General features: G+C 44.0%; 1 protein-coding gene and 2 long non-coding RNA genes across 3 annotated transcripts in view; 2 read left to right on the top strand and 1 right to left on the bottom strand.

The window, feature by feature from the left end:
* Window positions 1–25,697, bottom strand: part of PPTC7 (protein phosphatase targeting COQ7) — a 49,516-nt gene extending 23,819 nt beyond the window's left edge. Inside the window, 1 exon segment of the mRNA NM_001194374.2 lies at window positions 25,202–25,697. Coding sequence (NP_001181303.1) covers window positions 25,202–25,424 — 223 coding nt within the window. The 5' untranslated portion in view covers window positions 25,425–25,697.
* Window positions 1,141–3,579, top strand: LOC144333058 (uncharacterized). Its single transcript, XR_013401400.1, has 3 exons — window positions 1,141–2,425; window positions 2,726–3,011; window positions 3,413–3,579. It is a non-coding gene; the product is annotated as an uncharacterized LOC144333058 (long non-coding RNA).
* On the top strand, window positions 23,167–25,715 carry LOC144333063 (uncharacterized). The gene is made up of 2 exons (XR_013401405.1): window positions 23,167–23,225; window positions 23,804–25,715. It is a non-coding gene; the product is annotated as an uncharacterized LOC144333063 (long non-coding RNA).
* The last annotated feature ends 689 nt before the right edge of the window (window positions 25,716–26,404 follow it).

Consider the following 26,404-nt stretch of genomic DNA (forward strand, 5'->3'; position numbering starts at 1 on the left):
TGTCAGCCTGCTCTGAAAGTGGCATTGGGATAGTCCCTGGCGGGGGTCAGCCAGATTTCCGTGGCAGAGAAGGATAACAAGAAGAAAAAAAAAGCAGACAACTAGACGCTGGGGCTTGGGTGAGCAGGGAGAAGCTGAAAAATGCAGAGCAGTAGCAAAAGTTGTAGAAAATCAAGAATGCCAGTCCAAGATTTCTTGAAGTTCTTTATGCTACTGACCTATGCTGTCTAACATGGGAGCCACTAGCCACGTGTGGGCTATTGAGTCTAAAATGTCACTTGTTTGGATTGAGAAGTGCTTGCTATTAAGTGTAAAATACATTCTGGATTCCAAAAACTTAGTACCAACAAAAGAAAAACTAAAATCACTTAGTAATAGTTTTGTTTTCTTTTAAGAGATGGGGGTCTCACTCTAGCCCAGGCTGGAGTGGTGGCCTGATCATAGCTTACTGCAGTCTTGAACTCCTGGGCTCAAGTGTTCCTCCCATCTCAGCCTCCTTAGTAGCTGTGATTACAGACACACCCTGACACATACAGCATTTTTTTTTTTTAAGTTTTTGTAGAAACAGGGTCTCACTATGTTGCCCAGGCTGGTCTCAAACTTCTGGGCTCAAGCAATCTCACACCTTGGCCTCTCAAAGTGCTGAGATTATGGGCATGAGCCACTGGATCTGGCCAAGTTTAATATATATATATAAGGCATAGTTAAGAGGTTAACAACGATAATAAAATAGAACAATTATAACAATATACTATAATAAATGTTGTGTGAATGTGGTCTCTGTCTATATTATTGTTATGTAATGTGGGTGTATTAGTCCATTCTCATGCTGCTATGAAGAAATACCTGAGACTAGGCAATTTATAAAGGAAGGAGGTTTAATTGATTCATAGTTCTGCATTGCTGGAAGAGGCCTCAGGAAACTTACAATCATGGCAGAAGGGGAAGCAAACACATCCTTCTTCACATGGCAGCAGGAGAGAGAAGTGCTGAGCAAAAGGGGAAAAGCCCCTTATAAAACCATCAGATCTTATGAGAACTCACTATCACAACAGTAGATGGGGGCTTACGGGGATTATTATGGGAACTACAATTCAAGATGAAATCTGAGTGAGGACAATGCCAAAACACATCAATGGGTAACTGAAACCTCAAATAAGGGGGAACTACTGTTTCTGGATTTGGGGAATGAGAAAGTATCGATTAGATTATTCTACCATTGGCAAGGGTGTGTAAATGCCTTTAAAAGACATTTAATTCTGTCTTGGGTATGTCGAACTTCAGGTGCTAGCAGGGCATCTTTGTGGAAATGTGTATAAAGAGAGGAACTATGAGTTAGCGGCTGGGAAGGCAAGTTGGGGCCAGAAAATCTGAGAATTGATGCCTTAGTGGTGAATGAGACACTCAGGTAAGGTATCCAGTTTGTCAGAATGATATAATCTCTATGGAGGTAGAGAGAAGTGAAACTAAAAAGTAGGCTGAATTAATAACTAGAAAGGCCTTGAATGCCAAGATAAAGAGGTTGCACCGAATATAGAAGCTATTTCCTTTAATTCACTGTAATCATCTTATGTCTCCATTAATAACATTCCTTGAGCACACATCTAGCTTAAGTGTTTCCTTTGACCCAAAATCCAATTAAAATCACTATTAGATTATGATAATGGTTACATATCAGAAATAGCTAAGCAAAAGACTGAGAAGAGACACAAAAATCCTTTAGTGCGTTTTTTTGTTTCTTTGTTTGTTTATGTTTTTTCAGACGGAGTCTCGCTCTGTCGCCCAGGCTGGAGTGCAGTGGTGTCATCTTGGTTCACTGTAACCTCTGCCTCCCGGGTTCAAGTGATTCTCCTGCCTCAGCCTCCCCAGTAGCTGGGACTACAGGCACGCACCACCACGCTCGGCTAATTTTTTGTATTTTTAGTAGAGACGGGGTTTCACCGTGTTGGCCAGGATGTTCTCGAACTCCTGACCTCGTAATCCGCCCACCTCAGCCTCCCAAAGTGCTGGGATTACAGTCATGAACCACCATGCCCAGCCTAGTTTTATCTTTTCAATGGAAATGTCAGTTTTATGAAGCAAAATGAGCAATTAGAAAATAGTTTACAGTATTTATGTTTCTACAAAGTATTTTATTAGGTTTTCCATAGACTGATTTTTTTTCCCTTTTTCTTTAACAGCATCCTGCTCTGTCACCCAGGCTGGAGTGCAGTGGTGCAAACACAGCTCACTGTAACTTCGAACTCCTGGGCTCAAGGGATCCTCCCACTTCAGCCTCCAGAGTAGCTATGACTACAGGAATGCACCACCACAGACAACTCATTTTTTTTCTTTTAATTTTTTGTAGAGATGCGGTCTCATTATGTTGCCCAGGCTGGTCTCAAACTCCTGAGCTCAAGTGATCCTCCTGCCTCAGTCTCCCAAAGTGCTGGGATTACAAGCACAAATCATCATGCCTGGTCTCACAGACTGATTTTCTATGGTTAAGAGTTAAAAAGGGAAGCAAAAAGAGTAATTCTGGGTGTCTGCCATCATTAAGTGTTTATAAGAAGAAAAAACATTTTTTTTTTAAAAGAAATGGGGTCTCGGGCCCAGCGTGGTGGTTCACGCCTGTAATCCCAGCACTTTGGGAGGCTGAAGTGGGCAGATCACTTGAGGTCACGAGTTCAAGACCAGCCTGTCCAACAAGGTGAAACCCCGTCTCTACTAAAAATACAACAATTAGCTGGGCGTGGTGGTGCGTGCCTGTAATCTCAGCTTTTTGGGATGCTGAGGTAGGAGAATCACTTGAAGGAGGTGGAGGTTGCAGTGAGCCAAGATTGCATCACTGTACTCCAGCCTGGGCGACAGAGCAAGCTGCTGCCTCAGGGAAAAAAAAAAAAGATATGAGGTCTCACTCTGTCACCCAGACTGGAATGCAGTGGCGCAGTAATAGCTCACTGCAGCCTCGAACTCCTGAACTCAAGAGATTCTCCCATTTCAGCCTCCCGAATATCTGAGACTACAGGCATGTGCCACCATACCCAGCTATTTATTTTTTGTAGGGATGGGTCCTCGCCATGGTGCCCAGGGTGGTCTTGAACTCCTAGGCTCAAGTGATCCTCCTGCTTCAGCCTCCCAAAATGCTAGAATTACAGGAATGGGCCACTGAGCCCAGCTAAGAAGAAAATTCTTAAGCAATTTTCATTTTTCTAATTAACACGTTTTTGTCTTTGCCAAAATTGTATAACCATGCAAAATGGTAGTTATGACCAGGAGTGGTAGCTCATACCTGTAATCCCAGCATATTGGGAGGCTGAGGTAGGAGGATTGTTTGAGCTAAGGAGTTCGAGACCAGCCTGGGCGACATAGCAAAACCTGTCTCTACAAAAACATTTAAAAATCAGCCAGGGATGGTGGCACACACCTGTAGTTCCAGCTAAACAGGAGGCTGAGGGTGGGAGGATTGCTCGAGTCCAGGAGGTCAATGCTGCAATGAGCTGTGATCACTGCGATCACACTACCTGCACTTCAGCCTGAGCGACAGAGCAAGACCCTGTCTCCAAAAAAAAAAAAAAAAAAAAAAAAAAAAAAAAAAAGGTAGTTATAACCAAATGATAGCTATCTTAAAAATCCTATCTTCCCAATTACACAGTCGCCTAACTGTGTATTGCAAAAGGCTCACTGTAAGAAAGACTTCTGAACTAGTCAAAATCAGCAAGAGCCTCTCGAGTACTGTCCTCCATTATCAGCCATCAGCATGATGTTGCAATTATTTTAAACCCTTCCTACTGCACTCATCTTCAGACTGACATGCAGTTACCTACAAAGTAAACGTTTTAAGAATAAATGCTAAATTTCAATTTTAACAAAAGCATCAATGAAGAACAACAATTTGATTTTGTTCACAAATGTATTTAATGTACACTCTGGCAGAATTTCAAATATTAAGTAGTACCCAAAGTTAACAGCTTTATTTCTTGCATCTTTCATGATCTCAAGCCATCTTACATCAAGCCTCGCATTCCAAAGAAGCATACTGGCTCTACATGGATTGTCTTTCCATCAGTGAAACACATCTCCTGCCTACTAGGATGGGTACTTGATAGTGAATTGAAACTCTAGAGGAGAAACTGAGTAAGAATCTGGCAGGATCACAAGAGTTGAATAATAGAAGTATCAGGAGACCCTCTGTACTCTGAGGAATAAGGGTATCTGCTTTTACACTTTCTGCAGTAAGGGGCCATCTAATGAGAAAGGGGGCTAAGCAATATTTATTGCAGTATGACAGCCATCTTATTTTCAGATGCTGAGACTTTTCAAAGACTATAGTGTTCTCAGAGGCAACCTCATTTGTCTAAAGACATCACAGCATGAAGCACTATAACTGGAAAAAAAAATGAGATCAGAGTAGAAACTCAATTTCCCATCCAATGGAACAGATAACATTTATATCAACATTTCTTTTTCTTTTCTTTCTTTCTTTTTTGAGATGGAGTCTCACTCTGTGGCCCAGGCTGGAGGGCAGTGGTGCAATCTCAGCTCACTGCAACCTCCGCCTCCCAGGTTCAAGCAACTCTCCTGCCTCAGCCTCCCCAGTAGCTGGTATTACAGGCACCCACCACCTTGCTTGGCCAATTTTTGTATTTGTATACAGACATGGGGTTTTGCCATGTTGGCCAGGCTGGTCTCAAACTCCTGACCTCAAGTGATTCCCCCCAACACAGCCTTGGGCTCCCAAAGTGCTGGGATTACAGGCGTGAACCACCACATCCAGCCTATATTAACATTTCTTAAGCCTAACTATTTGGGCACTTAAGAACGTTCCCAATGGGAAGCAGTGGCTCATGCCTGTAATCCCAGCACTGTGGGAGGCTGAGGCGGGCAGATCATTTGAGCTCAGGAGTTCGAGAGCAACCTAAGCAACATGGTAAAACCTCCGTCTCTACTAAAAAGACAAAAAATTAGCCAGGTATGGTGGCACACGCCTGTGGTCCCAGCTGCTTGGGGGACAGGGGCAGAAGGATCACTTGAGTCTGAGAGCTGTGATTGTGCCACCGTACTCGGGCCTGGGTAACACAGCAAGACCCACCTCAAAAAAACCCCCAAGAAAACAAAAAACAAAAAACACTCCCCTGTGATTCAGGACTGTGAAATGTATCTGCAAATAATTATCCCAAAGGGAGAGTCGCTTGAGCCCAGCAGGTTGAAGCTGCAGTGAGGTATCACCATGCCACTGCAATCCAGCCCGGGTGAAAGAGTGAGACACTGTCTCTATTTTAAAAATGAAAAAAATTGGCCAGGTGTGGTGGCTCACACCTGTAATCCCAGCACTTTGGGAGGCTGAGGCAGGCGGATCATCTAACGTCGGGAGTTCGAGACCAGCCTGACAAACATAGTGAAACCCTGTCTCTACTAAAAATACAAAAATTAGCTGGGCGTGGTGGTGCATGCCTGTAATCCCAGCTACTCGGGAGGCTGAGGCAGGAGAATCACTAGAACCCAGGAGGCGGAGGTTCCGGTGAGCCAAGATTGCACCATTGCACTCCAGCCTGGGCAACAAGAGCAAAACTCCATCTCAAAAATTAAAAAAAAAAAAAAAGAAAAAAATTAGCCTGGCCTGGTGGCACATGCCTGTAGTCCCAGCTACTAGAAGGCTGAGGCAGGAGAATCGTTTGAACCCAGGAGGCGGAGGTTGCACAGGGAGCTGAGATCGCACCACAACACTCCAGCCTGGGCAACAGATTGAGACTCCGTCTCAAAAAAAAAAAAATCCAAAATGAATGAAAAGCAGGATTACTGAAAAACTATATTCAACAAATATATTCTATCAAGTTATACATAAAAATGCCATTTGCGGCCGGGCGCGGTGGCTCAAGCCTGTAATCCCAGCACTTTGGGAGGCCGAGACGGGCGGATCACGAGGTCAGGAGATCGAGACCATCCTGGCGAACACGGTGAAACCCCGTCTCTACTAAAAAATACAAAAAACTAGCCGAGCGAGGTGGCGGGCACCTGTGGTCCCAGCTACTCGGGAGGCTGAGGCAGGAGAATGGCGTAAGCCCGGGAGGCGGAGCTTGCAGTGAGCCGAGATCGCGCCACTGCACTCCAGCCCGGGCAACAGAGCAAGACTCCGTCTCAAAAAAAAAAAAAAAAAATGCCATTTGCTTTTTGACTAACAACAGTCCTTTCAGTTCTATGGAAGTAAAATTATATAGATTATGCTGCACTTCCTGTTTTAACAAGCAAGTGAAATACTCCCTTTGCAAGAAGTTTCTGGCCCAGTGCAGTGGCTCACACCTATAATCCCAGCACTTTGGGAGGCTGAGGTGAGCAGATCACTTGAGGTCAGGAGTTTGAGACCAGCCTGGCCAACATGGTGAAACTTCATCTTTACTAAAAATATACAAATGAACCAGGCATGGTGGCGCACACCTATAATACCAGCTAGTTGGGTAACTAAGGCAGGAGAATCGCTTGAACCCAGGAAGCAGAGGTTGCAGTGAGCTGTGATCGAGCCACTGCACTTTAGCCTGGGTGACAGAGCGAGATTCCGTCTCAAAAAAAGAAAAAAGAAAATAAAAAAAAGAAGAAGAAAGATGTTTCTGGCCAGGTGCAGTGGCTCATGCCTATAATCCCAGCACTTTGGGAGGTCGAGGTGGGTGGATCACCTGAGGTCAGGAGTTCGAGACCAGCCTGGTCAACGTGGCAAAACCCTGTCTCTACTAAAAATACAAAAATTAGCTGGGCTTGATAGTGGGCACCTGTAGTCTAAGCTACTTAGGAAACTGAGATAGAACTGCCTGAACCCGGGAGGCAGAGACTGCAGTGAGCAAAGATTGCGCCATTGCACTCCAGCCTGGGCAACAGGGTGAGTGAGACTACATCTCAAAAAAAAAAAAAAAAAAGAAGAAGAAGAAAAAAGAAGTTTCCATTCCACATTAATCACAATGAAATCTGTGTCTTTTGATTCTCCAGAGATCAAGACTACGTCAAGAACAAGATCTCTAAGCAGAAGTTAATTCAGAAGTGAAGGTAATGAAGCTCAAAGGATGGAAAGAAAGGTTCAACTCTGTAATAAAATGTGTGAAAATGGCCACATGAGGTGGCTTATGCCTGTAATCCCAGCACTTTGGGAGGCTGAGGCAGGTGGATCAACCTGAGGTCAAGAGTTCAAGACCAGCCTGGCCAACATGGTGAAACCCCATTTCTACTAAAAATCAAAATTAGCCATGCATGGTAGCACATGTCTGTAATCCCAGGTACTCAGGAGACTGAGGCAGTAGAATCGCTTGAACCTGGGAGGCGGAAGTTGTGGTGAGCCAAGATCGCGCCATTGCACTCCAGTCTAGGCAGCAAGAGCAAAATTCCATCTCAAAAAAAAAAAAAAAAAGTGTGAAAATGGAAACTATAGGCAAAACTCAAATAACAAAATCAAAGCTGGAATAAGTGGTTCATTTTGCGTTTGAGAATTCCAAACAAAATAGTTAGCTATTCCTTGCTAGCTTAGTAAATATGAGACTACTTAAGAATTAATCAAATTAATGAGCCTCCACATACACTTACACCTATGTCTAGAATACTTCATTAACTAGAGAAGATAATTTCCAGACTATTCTGGGCAGTTGCCTTGTCTTAAAAAGCAGTGAAAGGCACTGACATGAGGATTAGGAAACGATTGTGTGAAGGCAAAGAAACTTAAGGTCAACCTTTTAAAAATAAAAATGTTCTTCCTTTAACTTCAATAATTCTGTATAAATACCAAACACTGAATGTGGAATTATCTATTCCGGTTCAACTGTGGCTTGGGGAACTTGTGCAACTTACAGACTTGGTATGAATCACTGGCCTGCCTTCCATAAGCTGCACAGTTGAAGGTTAAGTCACTGAAAAGGTCACTTCACTTCTTTCTGGCCTGCCACAGTATCTTCCTCAAATGCCAAATGCTGTTAGCAATGCTTTCTGGACAGGAAGAAGCAACAAACAAATCATCTGGGAGGTCATACTTATTGTAAGTTATGAACAGCAGAGGCAGGGCACTAAGTATGTTACAGAATTAAGAGCCTCTATTAAAGCTGTGGCTTCAGTTTGTTTTCAGGTGTTAGAAAATGTCACATAATACCAAATAATTCAAAACTTAAGTAAGGAAGTAACAAGCAATCAAAGGTGAGCTATCTGTTATGTGCCTACTTGTACTGGCCCTTTAGGCCGGGGAGAAGGTTTTCCTTCTGTTTATAATTTACAAGATTAGATCTAGAATTCTTGTCAACCTGTTATTTACGACAAGCCATATATCCTTGACCTAACCCCAAAGAAGATACTATTTACCCACCGCTTTCTTCACCTTCTATAAAAATAAGGGCTGGCCTTGACTAAAATAGGCACCCTCTGGGAGAGGTCTATAGTCACATGTGGCCGGGCACAAATGTAACTTTTTTTTCCCCTTTAAATGAGAACATCATTCCTTTGAATAGCCTGCCAAGTGGAGAGCTGTCTCTTAACTTCTGAACACTAATTTTGTATACACACACACACACACACACACACACACACACACACACACACACATATATATTTTTTGAGACAGAGTTTCGCTTTTGTTGTCCAGGATGGAGTGCAATGGCGCAATCTCAGCTCACTGCAACCTCCACCTCCCGGCTTTAGGAGATTCTCCTGCCTCAGCCTCCTGAGTAGCTGGGATTACAGGCACCCATAACCATGCCCGGCTAATTTTTTGTATTTTTAGCAGAGATGGGGTTTCACCATCTTGGCCAGGCTGGTCTTGAACTCCTGACCTCAAGTGATCAGCCTTGGCCTCTCAAAGTGCTGGGATTACAGGCATGAGCCACCGCGCCTGGCCCATACTTTCCAATTTTTTAGCAATGAGTAATGTTAGTTTTATGGGAAGGATGACAAGAACTATTTATGTAAATCAGGTAAAAACTACATTCTATACTTACATTTAATATTAAAACTATCCAACACATTTTATTGGACATTTACTGTATGCAAGACACTACGATGAAAGGGAGCTAAAGGGATTTATATGTAATAAAATATTTCCTGCATATGGGAACTGAAAATGAAGTGATTTTGTCTGAGGAGGACAGTTCAGGGAGATTCAAGATATATGACTACAATAAAGCAAAATATGCACCAATAAAAACAAAAGCAAAGAAGGTCAGATTATGCATAGCTGAAGGAATCAAACGGATTCATGAAGAAGTGTCTGAAATGAGCCTTGAAGGATAAAAGAAAACATGAGTTGTAGGAGAGGTTGACGAGACAGGCATTTTGAGCAACTCCCTAGGATTCTGACTTACAGGAATAAAGTACAAGTCATAGCAGGTGAGAGTTCTAAGAGCAGGGAAACTTGACCTCCAGGTCTATTACACTCATGCCAGGAACCTCTCACCATTAATCAGCGCAAACAATGCAGTGTAGAGCTTATGGCATTTAGGAGGTCCAAGGAAAGGCTGGCCTGAGGCTACCAAACTCAACAAGGCTTGTGAAGCTTTTGTTTTAACTAATAGTTAACAGTTGAGCAAAACCCCTTAATTAAAACAAAAGTAATAGCTAATAACTAAGTAGAATTCACAATCAGCCAAAATTACCTCCCTAAAAGAAAGTCTAAAATGATAATTTCTAACTGGAAAGGCAATGTGGGATACTGAGCAAGGACACAGGCTCTGGAGGCAGATCTGGGTTCAAACTCCAGCCCCAGAACAAGATGTGCTAAGCGTGGCCTTGAGCAGCTCTCTGAGCTTCAGTAGTTTCACCTGTGAATGGAGTCGTATCCTCAATTTCACAGGGCTGGTGTGAGGAACGAGGATAACCTGTTCAGAACACCTGCCAGTGCTCCGCTCACAGCCAACATTCGGCAAGTGAGAGTTATGCCTATCTTTAAGAAAGGCCAGTGAGCAGCAAACAGACCAGCCTAGACTGCAGCAATCAGAAAACAGTCTTTGGCCCATGTTTGTAGGCTGCCAGCTCTACAAATACTAGTCTGTGGTCACAACCAAAAGACAATGCCCACTCAGAGATAATGCATAAAAGATGAGTAGTCCATTCAGCTCTTTCAGTCACACATCTACCACCATTCAATATTCCATTAAACATTCAACAGTAACATTTTCAAGTACTAAGAAATAAACGTATATTTGTCTCCAAAAATAACTAGGAAAAAAGGATTTACCTGCACTTTGAAAAGAATATTTTCCCCAGAAGGACTCTGAAGTAACCTTATTTAGCAAATATTTATTCAGAGCCTGCCGCCGCCTCTGTGTCAGGATTCCAACTCAAAGATTTCTCATTTTACATGGGAAATCCTAAAACTATGAGGAATACATACATGGGCCTAACCATTTTCTTTGTCACCACAATAATACCAGTGTCTTTATAGCGATCTTCCCTCCTCTTTTCTTCCTCTGTATATTGTGAGCCCCCAGAGGGCTGAGTCGCACACTGCTAACCATCGTTTCATCCCCATTGGCTGGCCTAGTACCTGGCCCAATGATTCCCCACCCTTGCCGCATACTGAGATTACCTATGGAACCCCAGCCCTACTCCCTGAGTTGGTGTGGCCAGGGTGGGCCTAGGCCTCTCAGCACAGGTTATTCTAATGAGAATTAGCAGTCCAGCTGGATAGAAGCATTCCACAAGCCTGATGGTTCTGCTTGTAAATTGCCTCTTGTACCAAACAATGCCATTTTCTGTTCCCAAACTTGATCCTTTCTTTTTGCATTTCCCACCCTAATTAACGGCAGCCCAGCTACCCATACTTCTAGGCTTAGAAACCCTAAGGCATCTTCCAAGTGCAAAACCTCTAAATCAATTTCCACTCCTCTTTCTTTCATCTGCTGACCAATTATCACCAAGTCTACAATGAGTCTTAAGCTCTACTACTTCTCACTGCCCTAGGTAAAGCCCTTTCTAGCTCAGACTATTTCAGTAGCTTCGTAATTGGTCTTTTGCCTTCAGTTCTCCCATTACACCCTCTGTATCGATTTGTTTCTTTACAACATCGCAATGTCCATGTTACTTCTCTAGTCAAATACCTTCCATGTATATATATTTATTTGCTTGTATATGTAAAATATTCTTTAGGAGGATACACAGAAACTAGTAACTCTGGTTGCCTCTTGAGAGGACTTTGTAGCTTGGAGACAAGGGTGGTGAGACTTCACTGTGCACTCTTTTGAATTCTGAATACCTTTTAAATTCTCTACCATTTGAATGTGCTGCCTCTTCAAAAGCAAAGACCTCTTCTATAGCTTCCTCCCCACCTACCCCCCCAAAAAACAAACAAAACCAAACAAAAAAACCACCCAATTCCTTAACATGACAATTTAGTCTCAGTCTATTTTCTAACATCAATTCTCAACACTGCCCCCTATGCGGACCCTACCAGCCATGAAACAGCTACAGTTTTGGGGATCTACTTTGCCTTTGCTGAGCCCTCAATCTGGAGCATCCCCATTCTTCTCATTTGCCTCAGCTTACTGAAAAACCCGTCTCTTAAGTCCTGACGCTGTGCCCCTACAACTTCATACGTATTTTTTTTTATTTTTATTTTTTGAGATGGAGTCTCACTCTGTAGCCCAGGCTGGAGTGCAGTGCCGCAATCTCGGTCACTGCAAGCTCCGCCTCCCGGGTTCACGCCATTCTCCTGCCTCAGCCTCCCCAGTAGCTGGGACTACGGGCGCCTGCCACCACGTCCGGCTAATTTTTTTTGTATTTTTAGTAAAGACGGGGTTTCACCGTGTTAGCCAGGATGGTCTGGATCTCCTGACCTGGTGATCTACCCGCCTCGGCCTCCCAAAGTGCTGGGATTATAGGCACGAGCCACCGCGCCCGGCCCTCATGCGTATTCTTTCACACTAGTCCTGTGCATGTTTGCCTTCCCCACAGGACTATGAAACATCAGGGTTGAAGTCTGTTTTGTTCATTAGTCTTTAAAACACCTGTCAGGAACTAATAGGAAGCAACCAATAAACAATGAATTCAGCTGACCACACATGAAAAGTTAGAACACCAATCATCTGGTATACAAACTTTTAGCCAAAAACTCCAAAGGGATTGAACCTGGTAATGGATCCTAGCGTTTCACAAGGTGTCATTCCCTGGGTCAGAACTCGCTACAAGATGTTCCTCTAACAGGCCATTCAAAGAGAAGGCTGCCAGGCAAGGTGGCTCAACTACTTGGGAGGCTCAACTACTTGGGAGGCTGAGGCAGAAGGATGGCTTCAGTTCAGGTCGAGGCTGCAGTGCACTACAACTGCACCTGTGTAGAGAAAAGCTAATGTACTCCAGCCTGGACAATACAGGAAGACCCTATACTCCCCCCCTGTCCCCCCCCACCCAAAAAAAAGCCAGGCATGGTGGCTCACACCTGTAATCCCAGCACTTTGGGTGGCCAAGGTGGACAGATCACTTGAGGTCAGGAGATCAAGACCAGCCTGGCCAACATGGTGAAACCCCATCTCTACTAAAAATACAAAAAATAGCCGGGCATGATGGCGGGTGCCTGTAATCCCAGCTACATGGGAGGCTGAGGTAGGAGAACTGCTTGAACCCAGGAGGTGGAGGTTGCAGTGAGCGGAGATCACACCACTGTACTCCAGCCTGGGTGACAGAGTGAGACTCCGTCTCAAAAAATAAAAATAAAAAAAGACAAAGAGAGGACTGAGCTGATGGAAAGAGCATTAAAGAAAAGTCTGGAGATAACACAGCTCCCAACTTTCTTTGCCACTAACTGGACCTAAGATACTGGTCAAATCGTTTCGCTAAGATTTAGTTTCCTCATCTGTGAAATGAGGGGCAGGAAGACATAGTCTCTCTAGAGTCCTTTTCTTGCATCCAAGACTGTGGGACTTTTAAGTCACACTGCAGGAAAAAAGAGCCAGTTTAACAAACTCTTTATAAACAAAGGTTAACAAATAGGGCTATCCTGTCTTCATTCAGTTAGGAAAAGAAAACAAAACAAATAGGGCTATACTTTGCATTTCACATACAATATTACATTTACTGCATGGACTAGTTTTGAAACAAAGGCTCCATTTCAGGCTTCCCAATTTATCGTCTCTTGTCCTTATTGCACTGCCACATGTATATTTCCAGTGAAGTTTCAAAAATGATTTAGAGAGTGGAAACACTGCCCCTTGTCCTTTCACTTTAGTTTTAAACACCTAACTAAAATGTTGGCAAAGTTTCTCTTTTTTAAGCCACTAACAAACACCTCAACTACTTTTCAATTTGAAATTCCAATAAAAGAATAAAAGATGGTCAAGCATAAAATCCTGGAACAACAACAACCAACAAGATGGTTATAAATTAGTATTAATTGACTTCACTGAAGTCAAATGATCTATAAATATGCATGTATAGAATTGTGCAGTAATTATTGCTGCTCACCTCTAACTGTGCCTAATTTATAAATTAAACTTTATCACAGGTATGTATGTATGTATGTATGTATGTATAGGAAAAAACATAGCCTATATAGGGTTTGATACTAAACAGTTTCAGGCATCCAGAAAACACACTAACCCTGTTATTCAAAGATCATTGAGGGTTTGGTGAATTGTGTATTTTAATAAGAAAAAAATGACAGGATCAAAATGGCCTCTCAAAACCAAGAGAAATGGATTTCTAACAACAATGTATACATAAGGCATCCTTATTTAGACTTTCTCATTTCATTGAAACACTAATGATTTCACCACCAATTAGTGGTCAACCTAGAGGCCATAGACAGTTTTCTAGCTCTTATGGAAACAGCTTAAATCTTATTTTCTTGCCCCAAACTGCTACTATTCAAACATAGCAGATGTGAAAACGGAAGGACTTTTTGTTTGCCTCATTTGTTGCCCAGCCAACCTTTTGCATTTACCTCAAATGACAGCATAGACTAATTTTGATAGTTCAAAAAACTTGCTAGGTAGCAGCATCCTTGAAAGATAACGTGGCTGGGTGCAGTGGCTCACCTCACACCTGTAATCTCAGAACTTTGGGAGGCCAAGGCGGGCAGATCATGAGGTCAGGAGTTCAAGACCAGCCTAGCCAACATAGTGAAACCCCATCTCTACTAAGAATACAAAAATTAGCCGGATGTGGTGGCATGTGCCTGTAGTCCCAGCTACTAGGGAGGCTGAGGCGGGAGAATCACTTGAACTGGGAGGCGGAGGTTGCAGTGAGCTGAGACCACGTCACTACATTCCTGCCTGGGTGACAGAGTGAGTCTCCTTCTCAAAAAAAAAAAAAAAAAAAAGACAAAGATAACAATGTACAGAGTAGTCCAAAAAGAAGCAAATTCCCTTTCTTTTCAAAATACTTTGTTAATGAGTACCAGAACAGTGCAAAAATGTGTTGGAATTCGCCAAGTAAAAATAGTACTGGGCCCTTCAGCAGAAAGCACTCCTTACAGCAAGTCACTTTCGTAGTCTCTGGCAAAGTTTTTGCAGTCATTTTGTAGTCCTTAGGATTCACACCAACAATTCAATCCATTCTAGAACAGTTCATCAACTCTAAACTTATTCATCTCGAAAACCACTATTTGGGAACCTAGTAAATTCATAAATTCTTAAGTGAGACAGACTCAAGATCCACAATAAGCGTGCTGATGAGAGCAATTTCACAGCAGTTGGGAAAGTAATATATAACCTTTCTGGGGGACCTATGGTAATCTTTTTATTTATTTATTTATTTATTTATTTATTGGGACCAGTCTCGCTCTGTCGCCCACGCTGGAGCACAGTGGCGTGATCTCGGCTCACGGCAACCTCCACCTCCTGGGTTCAAGCAATTCTCCTGCCTCAACCTCCTGAGTAGTTGGGATTACAGGCGACTGCCACTATGCCCAGCTAATTTTTGTATTTTCAGTAGAGACGGGTTTTAACCATGTTGGCCAGGCTGCTCTCAAACTCCCGACTCCAGGGATCTGCGTGCTTTGGCCTCCCAAAGTGTTGGGATTATAGGCGTAAACCACCATACCTGGCCCTATGGTCATCTTTATCAAAGGCCTTGCAAATGCTCATAGGCTTTGACCCAGGAACTCCTCTTCAAGGAATTTACCCTGAGGAAATATTTGGATGTAAAGAGATACTCATTCTAGTGTTATTTATAACAGAAAATTGGAAACAACCTAAATAACCACAAATAGAGGACTGGTTTAGTAACTGATAGGCTATAAATGCAGGAGAATATGATGCAGTTATGCTTACCAGTATGGAAACATGCACTCCAACATGCTTTTGGAGTCATACACTATTACAAACTCTATTTGCATACTCTTGCAACTTTTTAAGCTTTACAGAGTAGAATGAATATTAATCTAATGTGTATTCTAGGTTATTTAATAACATGTATACAATTATATACACAAAGGCTAGAGGGAACCACAATGACTATAGCTTACTATAGCTGAGTTATAAATTATAGGTGTTTTATGTGGTACTTCTCTGAAGAAGTGTTACTTTTATAAGCACTAAACAGCCATTATTTAAAAAGCACTACACAGGCCGGGCACAGTGGCTCACACCTGTAATCCCAGCACTTTGGGAGGCCAAGGCGGGCAGATTACTTGAGATTAGGAGTTCAAGACCAGCCTGACCAACACAGAGAAACCCTGTCTCTACTAAAAATGCAAAATTAGCCGGGTGTGGTGGCACATGCCTGTAATCCCAGGTACTCAGGGGGATGAGGCAGGAGAATTGCTTGAACCCGGGAGGCGGAGATTGCGCCACTGCATTCAAGCCTGGGCAACAAGAGCAAAACTCTGTCTCTAAATGAATAAATAAAAGCACTACACAGGCTGGCGCGTGGTTCATGCCTTAAATCCCAGCACTCTGAGAAGCTGAGGTGGGAGGATCGCTGGAGCCCAGGAATTTGAGACCAGACTGGGCAACACAGAGAGACTCTGTCTCTACAATAATTAAAAAATAAATAAATAAATAAATAAAAATAAAAGCATTAGACATGCAAGCAAGAGACCTAGGTTCAAGTCCCAATATAATACTAACTATACTCCATATTTGATGTGTCAATTTTATAGATGAGGAAACAGATTCAGATTAAGTGGAGATAAGAGCAGCAGCTTTGTAGTTACAAAGATTAAATAAGGTAAAATATAAACGCTTTTGCAACTTCTAAGGCACTATATAAAGCACTAGAAGGATGGGAGAATCATGTTTTGTGTTAGATATCAAACAACTGGCTTAGAAGAAAAAAGAATGAAGCATTTTTACTCCTTAAAGAAAAGCTTCTATCCTTCCCCATTCCCCAATCCTCAATCCCCAATCCTGTTGGGGATTTTTCCTGTTGGAGATTTTATTCAAAAATATTTAGCACATCTTTTCTTCTTTAAAAACTTTAAACTAAATTGAAAGAGCTGTGCCAGTTGTCAATTCAAGTTGAAATGAATAATAAGTCGTGTGTTAGCCCAATGCCCTCTGCAATAGGTCAGCTTTTACAAAAAGTCTTGATGTATGACATGCAATTTTGTGAACTGTTAGGAAACAAATTATTTTAGTTCTCAGGGAAATAGAAAACTCCCTATCAGATTATTATTATTATTATCATTATTCTTGAGACAGAGACTGGCTCTGTCATCCAGGTTGGAGTGCAGTGGCACGATCTCGGCCCACTGCAACCTCTGCTTCCAGAGTTCAAGTGATTCTCATGTCTCAGCCTCCCTAGTAGCTGGGATTACAGGTGCATGCCACCATGCCGGGTTTTTTTTTTTTTTTTTTTTTTTTTAAACTTTTAGTGGAGACGGGGTTTCGCCATGTTGGCTAGGCTGGTCTTGAACTTTTGACCTCAAATGATCCACCTGCCTTGGCCTCCCAAAGTTCTGGGATTATAGGTCGTGACCCACCGCACCTGGCCCCTATCAGATTTTAAAAATATATGACAACTCCCAAACAAGACAGACTCATAAATTTTGTTGCTAACAACAAAAATTAGGATCCAGGACATCACTTCTTAAAAAGAGACCAAAAGTTAACATCTAAGTTTGAAAGGCAAGCTCACATTATTTTTAATAAACTAAAACTTCCAGTTTGAAAAGTCAAATTTCTTTAGAAATAAAATACTGCTGGCCGGGCGCAGTGGCTCAAGCCTGTAATCCCAGCACTTTGGGAGGCCGAGGCGGGCGGATCACAAGGTCAGGAGATCTAGACCACAGTGAAACCCCGTCTCTACTAAAAATACAAAAAATTAGCCGGGCGCGGTGGCGGGCGCCTGTAGTCCCAGCTACTCAGGAGGCTGAGGCAGGAGAATGGCGGGAACCCGGGAGGCGGAGCTTGCAGTGAGCCGAGATCGCGCCACTGCACTCCAGCCTGGGCAACAGCGTGAGACTCCGTCTCAAAAAAAAAAAAAAAAAAAAGAAAAAGAAATAAAATACTGCTAACTTACTTTTGCAAAGCATTTTCCTAAAACTTCTGAACCTAAAGCCCCAGGCAAGACCTCTCTCTAAAAGGCATGGGAACATAAAATGAATTTGACATTTAGCTTGAACTTAACTTCAGCATTTGAGCTACTCAAAGGACATGGTTGTAGGGCACATTCTAACCTGGTGTAGTGCTTCTGGTGTCATACACTAGTACAAACTCCATTTGGATACTGTTGCAACCATTCAGGTTATGTATTGCCCAGTTTCATAAAGCAGTGCTAAAGTTCAGGGTACAGCCTCCTCCCATCCAGGAACCCCACCTCCAAAAAAAAAAAAAAAAAAAAAGAAACCTCCACAACAGCTTCCATCTGTAATCTACCTTCTGCTACAATTTAAAACCTCCTTTAAAAAGGCACTTATAAAAAGTAAACAGTTATGCTTCTAAAATTCAATTACTTGCACTACAGAAGGATTCAACCAGAATCCTTTGAAGAGATTAAGAAATTGAGAGATAAACTGTAAGTTAGGAAAATTTTAAACTAAGCTAGAAAAATCTCAAAACAGTTGTGAAGAAAGGAAAAGTAGCTCTGAAGCTATAACAAATGAGGAAATGACTTCAAAAATAAAGGTACCTTATAAGTACCTTATAAAAACTGCAATACACCTATATAGCAAAATGAGAAAAATATCAAGGAACAGAAGTTTAAAAAGCAAACAGCAAACCTCTATCCATCAACCCTGTAATCTTACGTATTACAGAATGAAAGAACACTCAGAATAGTCAGAAAGCCACTAGTCAGTGGCTTCCTAAACCCTGCTATTCCATTAGTCCTAGACGGCTCTTTTACTAAACCCAGTCACACTTCCTTATTAATATTCCACAATTCTCTTGGAAGCACACAGCTCATTATGAAATCAGGCATATTTAAAACACCGACTGATCTCAGAATTTATATATTTGACTACTGCAATTTTAAAAATATTTTCGCTTATATAAAGTAATTATATGTATATTAATACCATATAACTACATAAAAAAAGAGCTATATTTCTCACAAAGTTAAACAAGGTTACAATATGACCCAGCAATTCTACTCCTACGTATATATCCCCTCAAATTAAAAACACATGCCCATACAAAAGCTTGTACACAAATGTGCTTAGTACTATTCACAGCAGCCCAAAGTGGAAACAATTCAGTGGCCCCATCAACAGATGAATGGATCAACAAAATGTGGTATATTCATACAATGGAACATTATTCAGTCATAAAAAGGGAAGAAGTACTGACACATGCTCCAACATGGATCAACTCTGAAAACATGCTAAGGGAAAACATGCTAAGGGAAAGGCCACATATTACATGATCCATTTGTATGAAATGTCTCAAACACAAATCCACAGAATCTAGTTTCTGTTGCCAGGGACTGGGGGATGGGGAGTGACTGCTAATGGATAGGGGGTTTCTTGGGGGGTGATGAAAAACATTCTGGAACTAGATAGTGGCAGCGGCTGTACAACTCTGTGAATGTAAAAACTACTGAACTGTACACTTTAAAAGGATACATGCTATGGAATGTGAATTATACATAACAGTTTTTAAAAATTCACTCAAAGGGCTGGGCGCGCGGCTCACGCCTGTAATTCCAGCACTGTGGGAGGCAAAGGCAGGTGGATCGCCTGAGGTCAGGAGTTTGAGACTAGCCTGGCCAACATGGTGAAACTCCATCTCTACTAAAAATACAAAAATTAGCCAGGTATAATGGTGGGCGCCTGTAATCCCAGCTACTTGGGAGGCGGAGGTTGCAGTGAGCCAAAATCGCGCCACTGCTCTCCAGCCTGGGCACAAGAGCGTGACTCTGTCTCAAAAAAAAAAAAAAAAAAAAAAAAAAAAAAAATTCACTCAAGGTCATATTTGCTATCAACAGGTAGATGAAGCTGGAATCTGACTTTAAGAAAATTATGGGCGGGGCGCGGTGGCTCAAGCCTGTAATCCCAGCACTTTGGGAGGCCGGGACGGGTGGATCACGAGGTCAGGAGATGGAGACCATCCTGGCTAACACGCTGAAACCCTGTCTCTACTAAAAAATACAAAAAACTAGCTGGGCGAGGTGGCGGGCGCCTGTAGTCCCAGCTACTCGGGAGGCTAAGGCAGGAGAATGGCGTGAACCTGGGAGGTGGAGCTTGCAGTGAGCTGAGATCCCACCTCTGCACTCCAGCCTGAGCGACAGAGCGAGACTCTGTCTCAAAAAAAAAAAAAAAGAAAGAAAATTATGGCACATCCTGCACATGTATCCTGGAACTTAAAATAAAATTTAAAAAAAAAAGAAAAGAAAGAAAATTATGGTAATATAATGAGACTGGTGTCCTGACATGGCTTGAAATCTAGCTGAGGAAAATTCCAATGAGGACTTCTTGAAAGACTGATGTTAGCGGGCACACACACTCTCAAGGTGACTACTTTTTTAAATGGACAACTCACTTTCAGAATAGAGGTTCTATAAGTATATTAAAATGATCATCACTGTTTGAGAACACCAAATTCTACCTCATCCATTCACTTCCTAAATAGAACTTAGATCTTAATTTTGTTCACACGATCTTTATACCTTAAGACAACCACTTTTAAGACAGACATTACTCACAAAAACACTTCAAAATCCTGACCACGATCAAAATCAGATCCAAAGGCTGGGATATGAAATTATTTTAATTTCATTTTTAGGCTTCAAGTTTAACCAAGCTTAAATAAACATCCCACAGTTTCATAATAAATACTTTACAACTCAATATTCAGAGGTCAAATTTTATATGGCACAGACCAGGCTGCCATTTTTAAAATAAGTGGTTTCTGTAAACTGTGGTTTAGCATGCAGAGGAGTTTTTGTTGCACTTCAGTTATGAGTCAGAGTGAATAAAGAAGTTATAAACACACACACATACACACACCCAGGAAAAGCATTCGAAGGACAAAAGTATCAAGAGACTGACTGGTTTTTAATTCACATATATCATCAAGAAAACCTGACCAGTAGTCTAACGGGGAGAGGGCTGGGAAAGACAGTCTCAGTTAAGAGACTGAGATAGGTGTCAACCTCAGTTCCCGTAACTAGTAGAGTAACCTTGGGGAAGTCATCTGACTCTCTGGAGGCCTGTTTTCTCATCAGTGAGGTGAAAAAAACTAGACTCCAAGGTTTCTAAGTGTTACAATTCTCAACAGTCTTTGATTCTATTGTTAAGCAGCATCAAGGCTGTGGGAAGCCCAGCTATTACACCATGCAGTTCTCATATTTTTGTGCACCTAGGAAGCCATGCCATATAGAGTAATAAGAGAACTTGGAATTTGCCACAGGGAAGAAGGAACAAGAAAAGTGTACATAGCTCCCGCTAGTACTGGTTTACTCCTGTTGGACCTAGTAAAGAGAAAGCACCTTTGTCAATTTTCCAGAGAATGATAGGAGTGGTTCCTATGTCTCACCACACCCACTATAGTTGGTTCTTCCAAAAAGAAATCCAGTGGGGACTATACAAAATGTTGTGAAGCACCAAGTACTATTAGTCACTGCATGACTAATAGGACAGATAAATTTTAAGTTAAAGAAACAAAGCTTTCTCTTTCTCATATAAAAAGAAAGAAACAGTTTTCAATCCAGTCAAGGAGTCCTAGATGACCACAGTAAATAATCGGTTACACAGATACTCAGTAATAAATACGGTGTCAATTCAAAGAAAATTAATTATCTACAGAACCAAAAGGTTCAAAAAGCACTTAAGTTCAACGTAACGTTATTACTCAACACAGCCTTTTAATGTAATTCAGTTTGTAACTCCAAACTCTAGAGTAGACAGCAGTATTAAAGAGTCACTGAAAGTCATCACCTTAGCCAGACACCGTGGCTCACACCTGTAATCCTAGCACTTTGGAAGGCTGAGGCAGGTGGATGACATGAGGTCAGGAGTTCGACACCAGCCTGGGCAACGTGGCAAAACCTCGTCTCTACTAAAAAAAATACAAACAATTAGCCAGGCCTGGTGGCACATGCCTGTAGTCCCAGCTAGTTGGAAGGCTGAGGAACGAGAATCGTTTGAACCTGGGAGGCAGAGGTTGCAGTGAGCCGAAATTGCACCACTGCACTCCAGCCTGGGCAGCAGAGCAAGACTCTGTCTCAAAAAAAAAAAGTCATCACCTTTTACAGTATCAATAAAATAGAAGTCACCATCATATGAACTGGTTCAGGACAGCCAAGGATCAAATGAGGCCAACTCATGAAGTTATTTCAGGTGGCTCCCAAGACTGCCGTCCGGAAGAGCTCCTCCATAACAGGACAGTCCTGGAGAACCTGTCCTTCACTTCCCCTATCCCCTACCATTTGCATATGTGCACGCTTGATCTTTGTCAAACATGGCTAACAACCACCCTTTGGTTACATCAGCAACCACTATCTGACTGTGTCTACTGGCATTCCCTTCAAGAAGGGTACAGAGCTGGGGTTCTTGATCTGATTCCTATGCATGGACCTCTAGGTGGTATTAGAGGAGTCACAGAGTCAGCAAAGTTCCTAAGAGCCTATGCAAAATTTTATCTCTGCGCACAGGGTCCTGAGGAGAAATCTCTTGGACAAAGATCCTCAGGGGTTGTGAACCAAGGAAAGCTAAAAACCACTGGTTTAGTGCTACACACAAAACAGGCATCTACCAAAGGTGCCCATGACACCTGTCATTTAAGGTGCAGAACAACAAAGGGTGCCATCTATTCAAAGCAAAAGGAAAATATGGGCCGGGCGTGGTGGTTCATGCCTGTAATCCCAGCACTTTGAGAGGCCAAGGCAGGTGGATCACCTGAGGTCAGGAGTTCGAGTCCAGCCTGGCCAACAAGATGAAACCCTGTTTCTACTAAAAATACAAAAATTAGCCGGGTGTGGTGGCGCACGCCTGTAATCCCAGCTACTCAGGTGGCTGAGGCAGGGGAATCGCTTAAACCCGGGAGATGGACGTTGCAGTGAGCTGAGATGGTGCCATTGCACTCCAGCCTGGGCAATAAGAGCGGAACTCCGTACCACCCCCCCACCACCAAAAAAAAGAAAATAACAAAAGGAAATATGAGATGACGGTCGGAAGCTGTAGTCACTAAGGGTCAGGTCGTCCATTCCCTTCATCCTCTAGTCCAGATAAAGAAAAGGAGACTCAAGAGAGGCTCTGCCCAAGACCACATATCACATAGCTACTAAGTGGCAAAGCTGAGCATCAAAGTTCGCTGGATTTCCATCAGGATGTCTAGGGCATGAAATTACGTTTATACTTTTTTAGAATGGGTTTGACCAAAATCCCATCTCTTGTAAATATCCCACTCCATTGAGAAGGTAGCCTTCCAAAATTTTGTTGTATCATATTGCTTTTTTTTTTTTTTTTTGAGACCAAGTCTTGCTCTGTTACCCAGGCTGGAGTGCAGTGGTGCGATCTCGGCTCACTACAACCTCCATCTCCCAAGTTCAAGCAATTCTCCTGCCTCAGCCTCCCTAGTAGCTGGGATTACAGGCGTGTGCCACCACTCCTGGCTAATTTTTGTACTTTTAGTAGAGATGGGTTTCGCCATGTTGGCCAGGCTGGTCTGCAACTCCTGACCTCAGGTGATCCGCCCACCTCGGCCTCCCAAAGTGCTGGGATTATAGGCGTGAGCCACCATGCCCGGCCTAGCCTTCTAAAATTTTAAAATCAAGCTTCAATATAGGATTTGACACATTTAAATACTCCACAAATCATCAATCAAGTCACAGATCTTCCACAAAAGCCGCATACAGATTTTCTTTTTTTTTTTTTTTTTGAGAGGGAGTCTCGCTGTCGCCCAGGCTGGAGTGCAGTGGCACAATCTTGGCTCACTGCAACCTCTGCCTCCCTGGTTCAAGTGATTCTCCCGCCTCAGCCTGTTGAGAAGTTGAGACTACAGGCGCGCGCCACCACGCCTGGCTAATTTTTGTATTTTTAGTAAAGACAGGGCTTCACCATATTGGTCTGTCTGGTCTTGAACTCCTGACCTGGTGATCCACCCACTTCAGCCTCCCAAAGTGCTGGGATTACAGGCATGAGCCACCACGCCTAGCCCAGCATACAGATTTATAAGGTGAACCTTAGAGGCTCATTATCCCCTATCTTATGTTATGAACGAAACTTTAAAAAGCAACACAGGGGCCGGGCTCACACTTGTAATCCCAGCACTTTGGGAGGCCGAGGCGAACAGAAGGCCAATCACAAGTTCAGGAGTTCGAGACCGGCCTGGCCAACACAGTGAAACCCCATCTCTACTAAAAATACAAAACTGAGCTGGACATGGTGGTGGGCGCCTATAATCCAAGCTACTCGGGAGGCTGAAGCAGGAGAATCGCTTGAACCCAGGAGGCGGAGGTTGCAGTGAGCCGAGATTGCACCACTGTACTCCAGCCTGCCGTCTAAAACAAAACAAAACTAAACAAAAGCAGCACAGGTCACAAGCTCACTGAGTGAGGCACTTCTAAATGTATCAGGGAAAAGATAGCTATTGACAGCTGACTTCAGGGTGGATTTGTACAATTTCAATCTGCAAGCTGCAGGACCTTTCTAAGTCTCTCTCACGTGAATATCAATAGCGTTGCCTAAATATTAAATGCTTTTTCTTCAACCCAGATAATGGGGTCATTCATAAATTAAACTGAGAACAACCTTTCCATTCCCATGTTCACAAACACTACATGTGGTAGAACCAAAGATACTAGGCAATTATTCTGAGATCAGATTAAAAAATAATTACTGTCATAAAAAAGTTACAGAACCATTTGTTCCAATGCCAAACTCTGCCTCAGCATATGAAATTTAAAGTAACCAAAAACTTAGTCTCACCTGGGAAGGGAAATCAAAGTGACATTTGAACCCAAGTTCAATGACAACACGTCCTTCAACTTCAAAGCGAGTGCTTTATTCATTCAGAGTTTTAACGGCACAGTATCCCATAGCATACACAAAATCTCCTAAGGCGTACATTATGATAAAGTTCCTGACTGCTTGTGAATTATATTTAGCCCTTTCTGCCAGCTCTCTCCCTGGTCTCCCACCCCCCAAAGGTATAACTGGAATAGGCCTCAGGGAGCACCTGTGGCCTGAAAAGGCTGTGACCAATCTCAAAGCTTTCCCGGCTGCAGTCTACAAGTAGGTTCGACCATTCTATTTTGGATTAAGGCGACTCTGCCAACCCCCAAGTGACCGCAAGTGGACAAGATCAATTTGGGAGAACACGCTGTGAGGGTTTCTTCGCCAAGCCAGCAGCCCCCACAGCCAGACTGCGAAAAGGGTGAAGATTTGGTCACCATCCAGGCGGCGAAATAACACGGCCGGGCTGTCTGGGGGTTCACGACTGCCCGATCCCACAGCCTGGGCCGGGCTGTGGTGTCGGGAGCACGCGAAGAGGCAAGGATCCCCGGGACACGCGAGAGGGAACCAGAGCGAGGTTAGGAGCCTGCAGGTGTCGCCCAGGAAGGGGACGAGGTCGCCCAGGGCTGGCACGGCCGAGTGAGACCGAGAGTGTGGTTCTGGACTCGGACAGACCGGTCACACTCTCGGGTTGTGACCTTGAGCACACGACTTGACCGCTGTGGGCCTCAGTTTCCTCCTCTCTAAAATGGGGGTCGTTCAAGCGGAAAACGCGCCTCGGAGCGCTTGGCACGGCGCCTGGCGCATAGTAAGCGCTCCCTCCATGTGAGCGCTCTGGCTCCTTTCGCCGCCGGGAGGAACTGGGGAAGCCCCGCGCGGGGAGTCCCCGGGAGGCGGATCCGAGGCTGGGGCGAGGGAACCGGGCCGGGGACTCACCCAGCACGTCCGCGGAACGGTGTCGGGCCACGAAGCACGCGTCGTCCCCGTAGCACGCGCCCTTCTTGAGAAGGCCCTTACGGAAGTCCTTGCCGAAGCCGCAGCCGGCCGTCACCAGCCCGTAGTCGCCGCCGCCGCCGCCGCCGGCCCTAGGGTCGGTCTGCGAGAGGCCGCCGAGCACGGCGCGGGCCACCAGGCGCCCGTACGAGAGGACCGAGAACATCGCCGCCGCCGCCCCCCCGAGGAGGCGGGGGGCCGGGGGAGCAGGAGGACGCGGAGGCCCGGAGCCGGCTCTCTCTTCAGCCGCAGTCGCGCCGCCGATGGGGCGCTCCTCAGGGCGGCGCGCAGTGGCCGCCGCCGCCCCTGCCCGACGCGCGGGGCCTCGCACACGCTCAGCCGCGCGCACCGGAGCCAGAGCGAGGTCAGAGCCGGCGGCTTCTCCGCCTCAGCCCAACTGAGGTCCCGGCTGCAGCCGCAGCTGCCGCCGCCATCTTCCGCTCCACTAGCGTGTTCCGGGCGGCGCCGGCAGCACCGCCCCCTCCCTGGCCCTGCCCCTAGCCCCGCCCCGATTCAACGCTCAGCCCCCCAAGCCCCGCCCCTCGGGCTTTCAGCCTTATGTAGTCACCAAGATTGAGCATGCGCAGAGAGTGCGAACGCAGTGTCTCCTGGGAATTATAGTCCCGGAGTCGTAGCCACTTTTGACTTGGCTGCCAAAGATTTAGGACCTAGGAGGATTCCCCAAACCCGGGACCTGTGTTAAATTAGTAGGAATTGTAGGTGGGCCACGTGAGGGTTTTCTCCCCTGTTTTAACCGTATCTTTTAAAGCCTGTTTTAAATAAATAACGCCACCATTCCTTTAAACAAAAACCTGCAAGAAACCAGAATGGAGTCACATAATGAGAAACAGAGGTACACAGATCTAGTGACACCTCCCCAAGTAATATACTGGAAGGATTTAGGCCGGCAAACTGTTTGGAAAGAAGAGACTTTTTGTACAGTCTTTTAGGAAAAATTGAGAAAATGTTATGTGTCCCTATCAGAGTGGGAGGGGACACAAGTGGTGTCATGTCCCTTTTGCTAACTGGCCTCTAGCCATGCTCACAGGGCCTCAAGACCTTTGCCCTTGCTTTCCCTTCTACCCTCTAGAATGTAATTCGTTTATCTGAGGGTCCTGTGTTTTCTGTTGCTATATCCCCAGAAGA

This window comes from Macaca mulatta, chromosome 11, assembly GCF_049350105.2.
Source record: "Macaca mulatta isolate MMU2019108-1 chromosome 11, T2T-MMU8v2.0, whole genome shotgun sequence".
Taxonomy (NCBI): Eukaryota; Metazoa; Chordata; class Mammalia; order Primates; family Cercopithecidae; genus Macaca; species Macaca mulatta.